Source organism: Cervus canadensis, chromosome 3 (assembly GCF_019320065.1).
Source record: "Cervus canadensis isolate Bull #8, Minnesota chromosome 3, ASM1932006v1, whole genome shotgun sequence".
Taxonomy (NCBI): domain Eukaryota; kingdom Metazoa; phylum Chordata; class Mammalia; order Artiodactyla; family Cervidae; genus Cervus; species Cervus canadensis.
The window spans coordinates 86,965,920-86,975,486 of record NC_057388.1 but is presented as its reverse complement, the minus strand read 5'-3'; the positions used below and the strand labels follow the sequence as shown (position 1 = coordinate 86,975,486).

The following is a 9,567-nucleotide window of genomic DNA, read 5'->3' as shown; positions in this document are numbered from 1 at the left end:
CAGCCCCCGCTCTAGCCCCGCCCCCAAACCTCAGCCCCGCCCCTCATCCCCGCCTCCAGGCCCTGGCTCCGGAGGGCTGAAGCTGAGCGAGTCTTCACCGCGTCTACGGCTAGCGCGCCAGTTTCAAAGATGGAAAGGACCTGGGTCTCCCCAGGCTTCTAGCACGCCTGTCAGGTCCTTGGAGCTGAACCAGCAACCCGAGCGAAGCCGAGAAAAGCCTACGACGCTCCGTAATGGCCCTCCACCCCCATCTTCAGTGGCCGGTCGCCGGGCTTTGGTTTTTTGCGTCCAACGCACACTGGGCTCCGGTTTAGCTCTTGGTAACCTTAGCAGCCTCGACTGTGTGCATCACCCCCCGGGGGAGGGGGACGGAAATTCCGTGCAAGTATCTTCCTCTTTCCTTTTGTCCTCTCAGCTCCCAGCGAGGGACTTGGAACGGAGCAGGTGGTTCAGTGACCGCAGACTCTCGAGAGGAGTACGCCACAGGTGGAGGAAGATGTGCTTCATGGTTCCTTAATACTCTAGTTTCAGAAATCCGCAATCAGCAGAACCACTGCAAGATCCCCAGTTTTGGGCAGCGTAGACCCTACTCCTGTATACTGTAGAATTCCGCCTTCTCCTAGAAGGCCCTGGCAATAACGCCTTTCAGGTCGCACCGGGCAGCCTCTCTGAAGCTCCTTCATCACTCTGCCACAGACCTGGGGACCACGATTTTTGATGCACAGCTATCCTGTGAGGAGGCTCTCACCAAAGAGCTTCACCAGTTGTTTCCCCACTGATTTTAGCATCAGAGGGGGTAATTGCAAGATAGGAATTAATTTAAATTTCTCTTATGACAGAGACCTGGTCAGTGCCGCACCCAATACATACAAAACAAATGCTGGCTTGGTTGAATGGACTGACTGGTTGCTCAGTGGCGCAAGGACAGACGGTTTACCTGTTCTGGATTCTCAGCGGGCTTCTAGGATCAATTGCTTGTGCAGTGGACGCGGTGAGGTGAACTGGGAATCAGAGAGCGTTTGTTCCTTCCTTCCCTCATTAAATAAATATCTATTGAGTACCCATTAGGTGCCATTGTTCCAGGCCTCATTTCAAATCCCAGTTCTGCTCCCCCCCTTTTTTTGAGGGCTTGATTTCAACAATACTCACAACCTATCATTTTCTCATCTTCAAAAGGAGACTGATATCTGTCCTAATTGTCTCATGAGGTTATGGTGAAGATTAAAATGATATTAAAATGATAATGTATCTGAATGTTTTGTATGATGCAGCTGGATGTTATCTGGGCTACCAAGAAACTGGGTTTCAAAAGACTTCTAGTGTCTGATCATCACTCTGTAAAGAGAACAGACTTTGGGCATCAAGTATGAGTGAGTACATGACTCTTATTCCTCAGAGGCTTACATTCCTAAGAAGGCTTTTATAAGATCAAAGGGCACATTTAAAAGAGTTCTAATATAATAACACAATTAGTGGTGATCAAGTTATCTTTAGCTCTCTCAATTAGCCTTTTTTTCCTCCATCCTAACATCTTTATATTTTGAACTTTTAATTTTGTGTTGGGGTATAGCTGTTTAACAGTGTTGTGATAGTTTGAGGTGAACAATGAAGGGACTCAGCCATACATATACATGGAACCATTCTCCCCACAACCCCGCTCCTATCCAGGCTGTCACATAATGTTGAACAGAGTTCCATGCGCTATACAGTAGGTCCTTGTTGGTTATCCATTTTAAATACAGGGACTTCCCAGGTGGCTTACTAGTCAAGAATCTGCCTGCCAAGCAGGAGACTGGAGTTTGACTCCTGGGTCAGGAAGATCCTCTAGAGAAGGAGATAGCAACCCACTCCAGTATTCTTGTCTGGGAAATCCCTTGAACAGAGGAAACTCGTGGGCTACAGTCCATCAGGTTGCAAAGACTCAGTGACTAAACAGCAGCAGCCGCCGTGTGTGCATGTCCATTCCAAACTCCCTAACTATCCCTTCCCCTCTGGGCAACTATAAGTTCGTTCTCTAAATCCGTGAGTCGTTTTCCATTTTGTAAGGAAGTTCATTTGTATCATTTCTTTTTAGATTCCACATATAAGGGATGCCATATGACATTTCTCCTTCTCTGACTTACTTCATTCAGTATGACACTCTCTGGGTCCATCCATGTTGCTGCATATGGCATTATTTCATTTTTTTAATTAGCCTCTTTACATCCCTGTTATCATTGCTCTATTTCACTACCATCTGATCCCCATGACTGAAAATGGTCTTCTGCACTTTGGTATCTCCACCTTGTCATACAAGACTTGATGCCACTCTCGTGATGGAAATCCTTTAGTGTCTTATAACCAAAGGTAAAATCCAAATACCTTAATTTGGGTGCTCATCTATTGTATCAACAGTATCTGTTGCCACCTCCTTTGCATACCCTAAGCAACTGCCTTGAAATGATTCTCAATGCTTCCCAGGTGAGACAAACTCTCTGATGATGTCTCACCAGAGTCCTTGCAAGTTTTCCCTCTGCCTAGAATGTTGTTTCTACAACATTCTACAATCAGTACTTACCCTTCAAATTCCAACGCATTTCCCCTGACAGCCTGCGCTGTCTTCCTTAGACAGGGCTCCTTCCTCTTAACTTCAGTATCACTTTGAATATACTTGTGTTTGCACGGCTGCTGCTTCTCTAGATGTGGGCTCCTTGAGGGTAAGAACTTGTCCCTTCCTGGTGACCACCTGGCATACCACTTGGTACCTTGAGAGTCGGGCTGATCTACATGGGATTCTAAACCCAAGGCTGTGTGACCTTGGTGTATTACTTAACTTCTCTGTGCCTCATGTTGCACTATCTGTAAAATAGTGCTAATGATGCTCAGCAGAATAATTATAAAGACTAAATAGCAAAACTCCTGTGAAGCTTCTGAAATATAGGTGGCACTTAGAATGGACATGATGCCTATATACATTTATTTATATATATTTGTTAAATGAACCCAGCAGAACTCAGGAAAGGTGTAATAATGATTATCTTATACACTGTCTAGGTGTCAAATACTGTCCTAGAAAGGGTTGTCATCTTTGTGGTCTAAATGGCAGTCTTAACTCTTCCTCTTTAAGGACAACGGTACTGAGCACCCAAACAGTGGGGCCTGTCCTTCACTCGAGTCTTTGGTAAGGACTCATTGCGATGTCGCTCCCGTCCCTCTCTGATCTTAGCGCTAGGGCAAGATCAGGGGCCTTCACCAAACCAAAATGACTCCGGTGTGCTCGACTCTGCTTGCTCTGCTGTGGTGGAGAGGAACCGGCGCTCCGCGGGTGAGTGACCAGTTCTCAGCTCTGCTGGGTCCTCTTCCCACCGGCCGGCTGAGGTAGCCCCGCCCACCTCGCGCCCACAGCGGGCGGAGCCTAATACTTCGCGCTCTCGTCACTTCCAGCAGACCCGGAAGCGCCGTTGTCCAGCCGCTAGAGTTAGGAAGTCGGGATGGAGCTACGCTCATCTTAAATCTTTGGCCTGTCGTGCGCCGGGTTCCAGCCGGTGCTGCTGTGGCTGGGTGAGCGGGGAGCGCGGAGCGGCTTCTGGGACAGTGCGGGAGAGCCCTGGCAGTGTGCTCGTCTCGTGCCAGCGTCGCCCCGCCTCTAGGATAGGACCCGCCCCCGCCCTCCAGCCTGGGACCTGGCAAGCGTTTCTGCCCTGCTGCCCCGCCGCCCTGCATCCGGTCTCGAACGGCTGCTTGGAGCGGATGTGCGGCGGAGGGGGACAGCTATCTCCCCGTCGCATACAACCCCCGCTAGCATCTTCGTGACGCTCTCCCAGGCTGTCCAAACCCTGGCGTGGAGCAACCCGTCCTGAACCCTCATGGAGAAGTTTGTTGGAATGAATTTCGGGGGCGGCCCAAGCAAGAAGGACCTGCTGGAGACTATTGAGACTCAGAAGAAGCAGCTCCTCCAGTACCAGACACGTCTCAAGGATGTAGTCCGTGCCTATAAAAGTCTGCTGAAGGAGAAAGAGGCGCTGGAGGCCAGCATTAAGGTACTGTCCGTATCCCACGAGGCGGATGTGGGCCTCGCCGGTGCGCAGCCTCAAGGCCTCACCTTTCCTGACTCTGTGGATGACCGATGCTCCACTCACAGCGAGGATAGCACAGGGACCGCCGCCAGCCTGGACACTGCGGCCAGTCTCACCAGCACCAAGGGTGAGTTTGGGGTAGAAGATGACAGACTGGCCCGTGGACCACCACCTCCAAAGCTGGAAGAGGCCAGCGGGTCAGAGAGTGGCGTTAGCAGTAGTAGTGGGGACGGCCCATCTGGGGGTGGGGAGGTGGACAAACGCCTGCACCAGCTGAAGACTCAGTTGGCTACTTTGACCAGCTCTTTGGCTACAGTCACCCAGGAGAAGTCCCGCATGGAAGCTTCTTACCTGGCGGACAAAAAGAAGATGAAGCAAGACTTAGAGGATGCCAGTAAAAAAGCAGAGGAGGAGAGGGGCCGGCTGGAGGGAGAACTGAAGGGGTTGCAGGAACAGATAGCAGAAACCAAAGCCCGGCTTATCACGCAGCAGCATGATCGCGCCCAAGAGCAGAGTGACCATGCCTTGATGCTGCGTGAGCTCCAGAAACTGCTGCAGGAGGAGAGGGCCCAGCGCCAGGACTTGGAGCTTCGGTTGGAAGAGACCCGGGAAGCTCTGGCCGGGCGGGCCTATGCAGCCGGTCAGATGGAAGGGTTTGAACTGCAGACCAAGCAGCTGACCCGTGAGGTGGAGGAGCTGAAAGGTGAGCTTCAGGCTCTTCGAGATGAGAAGAATCAGCCTGACCCCCGGCTGAAGGAGCTTCAAGAAGAGGCCGCCTGCCTTAAGAGCCATTTCCAGGCTCAGTTGCAGCAGGAAATGAGGAAGGTAATTATCTTCATCTCTTTCAAACATGAGTCATTTAACTTAAATTGGCTTCCCAGGTGTCTCAGTGGTAAAGAATCCACCTGCCAATAGAAGAGATTCTGGAGATACGGGTTTGATCCCTGGGTCAGGAAGATCCCCTGGAGTAGGAAATTGCAACCCACTCCAGTATTCTTGCCTGGAAAACCGCATAGACAGAGGAGCCTGGTAAGCTATAGTCCATAAGGAAGTAAAGAGTCAGACACGAGTCAACACACACTTGTGACATATGGGGAAATACTAGGTTTTTCTCCTTGTTTGACAGTTAGAACTAAGTGCCTGCACTGTTGATTTTTTGTTGCTCTTCAAAAAGTTTCACTTGTGGGTCCTGAGAAATCCTTTTCTATGTGGTGTTGACAGTATCCACAGAGTGTGCTTCCAACAGGATGTGGAGTTTCTGAGTATAGTCTGAAGTTGGACCAGACAGATCTGAGCGTCCGGGCATGTCTGAGCGTCAGGGCATGGTATCTGTCCAGCTGTGTTCTGTGAAGTGGTATAGCAGTGGCTGTGCAGTGCAGGGTGGAGTGGATGCTTATAGCAATATGCCTGTCTAGGGGGAGCAGTGGATGCCTGTATGTAGGGTGGCTGAAGGGGACAAAGGGAATTTTCACAGAAGAAATCACCTCTTGTATTGCTTGCAGTCAATATTTGCCTTGTCTGGAAAGATAGGCTATTTTCCAGTGCCTCCTTTGAGCGTGGGGAGAGATCCAAGTCAATTCTGAACTTGCAGGAGTGTTGGAAGAGGAAAAGAATGTCATATGGTGAAGAGCACACTTTACACGTGAACTTGGTGTGTGGGTGGAGAGAGTAGAAACGCTAAAGCAGAACAGTAGCAGATCTCCAAAGAGTCTTAATATCATTGAGTATAATGTGTGTCTGAGAGCAGGTTACAGGAGCTTGAAGCTCCCAAACTCAGAAAAATTCCCAGTTCCCATTTTTTGCCAGGCCACCCCCATCCCATAACCCTTTTGTCCCCCCTCCCTTGCTTCCTCAAAGTTGGCCCTCCGACCTTGTGGCTTTTCTGGATGCATCTCCACCTGTTCCCTTGTTTTTTCAGACAGCCCTCGCTGAGGATCAGCTGCGCCAGCAGTCGCAGTTGGAAGAGCAGAGGGTGGCGGCCCTGGAGAATCAAATATCCCAGGTGTCGGAACTGCTGGGCACCTACGAGAAGGCCAAGCAAAAGGACCAGCTGGCCATTCAGAAGCTGAAGGAGCGCATTCTGCAGCTGGACCTGGAGAACAAGACGCTGGCGCTAGCGGCCTCCAGCCGGTCCCCTCTGGACAGCCATGGAGATGAGTCCAGTCTGGATGTCAACGTCCTGAAGGACAAGATGGAGAAGCTGAAGAGGCTGCTGCAGGTGGCGGCCAGGAAGAGCCAGGTGACCCTGGACGTGGAGAAGCTCTGCGACCTGGAGATAATGCCCAGTTCTGAGGCTGCTGATGGGGAGAAGGCCACAGCGCTCTACTACCAGCAGGAGCTGAAACAGCTGAAGGAGGAATTTGAGAGGTACAAGATGCGGGCCCAGGTGGTCCTCAAGAGCAAGAATGTCAAAGATGGGAACCTGGGCAGGGAGCTGGAGGAAGCCCGGGAGCAGCTGGCCGAGCTGAAGGAGAAGTACATCTCGCTGCGGCTGTCCTGCGAGGAGCTGGAGCACCAGCACCAGCAGGAGGCCGAGGGCTGGAAGCAGGAGATGGCCCGGCTGCAGCACGGCCACCGGCAGGAGCTGGAGCGGAGCCAGCTGGACTTCCGGGACCGCACGCTGAAGCTGGAGGAGGAGCTGCACAAGCAGCGGGACCGGGCGCTGGCCGTGCTGGCCGAGAAGGACCTGGAGCTGGAGCAGCTGCGATCCGTGGCCTTGTCCTCCGGGCTGCCGGGGCGCAGAAGCCCTGTGGGTGGCGCGGGCCCCGGGGACCAGGCGGACACCTCCACCCCGGACAGCCTGACCCAAGCTCTGCAACTCGCTGCGGCCAGCGAGCCCACTTTCTTCCTGTATGCTGAGCAGCTGGCCCGCAAGGAGGTGGAGATCACGTCGCTGAGGAAGCAGAAGCACCGGCTGGAGGTGGAAGTGCATCGGCTGCAGGACCGGTTGCTGGAGGAGGGGGAGCGCCATCGGGAGGAGGTGGGAGCCCTGCAGAGCCACATCGCAAAGAACATCAGGGACCAGAGTCGGGAGGGAGCCAACCTGGAGTACCTCAAGAACATAATCTATCGCTTCCTGACCTTGCCGGACACCCTGGGCCGCCAGCAGACGCTCACTGCCATCCTGACCATCTTGCACTTCAGTCCGGAGGAGAAGCAAGCGATCATGCGGCTCCCAGCCGGTGGTGGTTGGTGGCCCTCTGGCAAGAGATGATGCCATTTTCACTCCTCTGATTTCTGTGCCTCTTCTGTGAGAAGGGACAGGCTTTGGTTTCTCTCGCCTTTTCTCTTATGTCACCGTCTTATTTCTTCACTGTATTGACCTGGGAGGAATCCTCAGTGTGGGGTGGGATCTTCTGTCAAATGCCATTAATGCCATTATATCCTTGGGCCCCAGAGATACTGAAAGGGTTGGGACAGCATCTTCTGGTGGCCTGTCCATGAAGGGAGGAGTGGGGAGAGGTTAGGATTGAGAGGTGCAAAAGTTGGGAAAGTGAGTGTCTTTTAAAATAAGGTTTTTTTGTTTTGTTTTGTTTTGTTTTGTTTTAATATCATACTCCTAGTGCAGAGCTAGGAGTACCTATGACTCCAAAGAGAGTTCACTTAATTTCTAAACACACACAAGGACCCACTATTTACTCCATTTCATCACAGTCTTGAGTCTGGCCCACTGCTGCCCCAATTCTCTGGGGACATAAATGCAAGCTGGAGAGGGACCAGGAAGTTTGAAATAGTGACAGATTGTCCCCTAGTCCAAAGGGCCCAGGGATAGTGAACTTGGGGAGTTCATTGTGGAACTGGGAAACCTGAAATACTTAGGGCAGGGCACAACCTAATGTCTGGACAAACCTCACCACTTGTGGCCATCCTGGAGAAATCCCTGCACACCAGCTGGTTCTTAGGAATTACTTGAGTGACCTGCTTTTGGCCTGGATAGGCTTCTAGACCTTCCACACTTGTCCCTCCCTGCCTTAACCTGCTGTACATCATTGGCTTGAGATTGTGAGTGAGTGACTTTGCTATCTATCCCTCAATGTTGAAGTCCCATTAAGAAGAAAATTCTACCTTCTTAAAGAGAGGGGTCTGATCAGGAAGCTCTGATCCTGCCTGGATACAAAGAATTAGCTCTGAAATTTATACTCGCCCCCCCCCCCCCCGCCCCCCCAACTAGTTATGCTGCAGAGGATTCCAGAAAGATGCTGTGAGCCTCACAGGAAAGTGGTAGAAATTCAGCCGAACAGGGCTGGGGTACTTGCTACATATGGATAACCTTTCGGCTAAACCTCCACGTCCCTGCAGCCAGGGTGTTCGTGCATTACTGTCACCAGGGTCCTTTTCCCGATCACTTAGGGAAGTAATAGGGTTTCAGTCCCTAAAACTCATCTTCCTCACCTGTGTTACTACTAATGGAGGGACTCAGAGAAGTTGGATTCAAACAGTATCATTTCCTTATTCTTTGCTTTCCCCCACCTGCTCTTGCTGGTTGTAGAGATCTTTGGATCCTAAAGACCGGTGCTCTGCCACAGTCTAATATGTATCTTTCTGTTGTTCATCATAGTGATCTGTATTGTGAGGGTTTGGGGGTGATTAAATAATCTGGGAGGCTAGGCGATCTGCACTATCTAAAGTGAGCAGACTTAATGGAACAGAAGTGATGCATTCAAGTGATAATAACGATAACCACAGAATCATTAAACTTGATCAGTTTGACCTGTTTGCTTACTTAATGGTGTGTATATACATGCGTGTATATGTCTGGACACAGAGTGTGAATGTAAGTGGTAAATGAAAAGGAGGTAAGAAATACTTCATATATTTATCAACAAGCTTAAATCTAGGGAGGAATACCTTAGTACTTTAACTGCCTTGATTACAGACCAAACATTTTAGCCTGGAATTGTGTATATGTGTTTGTGTGTAAGCTGTTACACTGGAAAAAACCTTCTCATGGGTGGGCTTTAAACTTCCATAATTTCTGCTTTAAACTTTGAAAGTAATGTGCTTCTGAATGCTTTATTTTATTTTCAAGTCAGTATTCATAATATCCTGGAAAAGTTTTGCAGGATATATCCTAAGTTTCTGTAGGATATGATGTTATTTCCAGGTGGTTTGGATGGAATAGAAAGATCCATAGTCACAGCTGCTTTCCTAGGACTAATGATTCTGTGCTTTTGAATTCTGAGGAGATATTAAACAAGCAAAGAAGCAAATCAGTGTCTGATTAATAATTTTAAGCATTGGTATATGTAAGGCTGCAAATGCTCCCAAATGAAAGGAAGAAAACTTGGTCCCTCCCTACCCTTAAGAACATAAATTCCTTGTCTTCCCTCCCCTTTCTCCAAACTAAGTTTTCCAGTTATTTGACTAGTTTTCTCTGTGCTAGATACTCTAAGAAAGGAAAGAGAGAGAATTTAGATCAGACAACAGAGAGAAATAAATTTTCCTTGGTCCCTGGTCCTAGAATTTCAAATAGTGTGTGGGGTATGTTGATAAGGTAATGAGACTGAGCCAT

At 50.0% G+C, this 9,567-nt stretch overlaps 1 protein-coding gene across 1 annotated transcript; it reads left to right on the top strand.

Annotated features, from left to right (window-relative positions):
- Positions 1-3,403: 3,403 nt before the first annotated feature.
- GCC1 (GRIP and coiled-coil domain containing 1) lies at positions 3,404-9,265 on the top strand. Its single transcript, XM_043463640.1, has 2 exons — positions 3,404-4,880; positions 5,974-9,265. The coding sequence occupies exons 1-2, from the start codon at positions 3,846-3,848 to the stop codon at positions 7,267-7,269; spliced, it is 2,331 nt and encodes a 776-aa protein (XP_043319575.1). The 5' UTR covers positions 3,404-3,845; the 3' UTR covers positions 7,270-9,265.
- The last annotated feature ends 302 nt before the right edge of the window (positions 9,266-9,567 follow it).

Excerpts from the sequence above, each read along its gene's own strand:
- GCC1 (XM_043463640.1), top strand. The coding sequence starts at position 3,846 with ATGGAGAAGTTTGTTGGAATGAATTTCGGGGGCGGCCCAAGCAAGAAG. Across the intron at positions 4,881-5,973 it reads TGCAGCAGGAAATGAGGAAG|ACAGCCCTCGCTGAGGATCA; the intron begins GTAATTATCTTC and ends TTGTTTTTTCAG.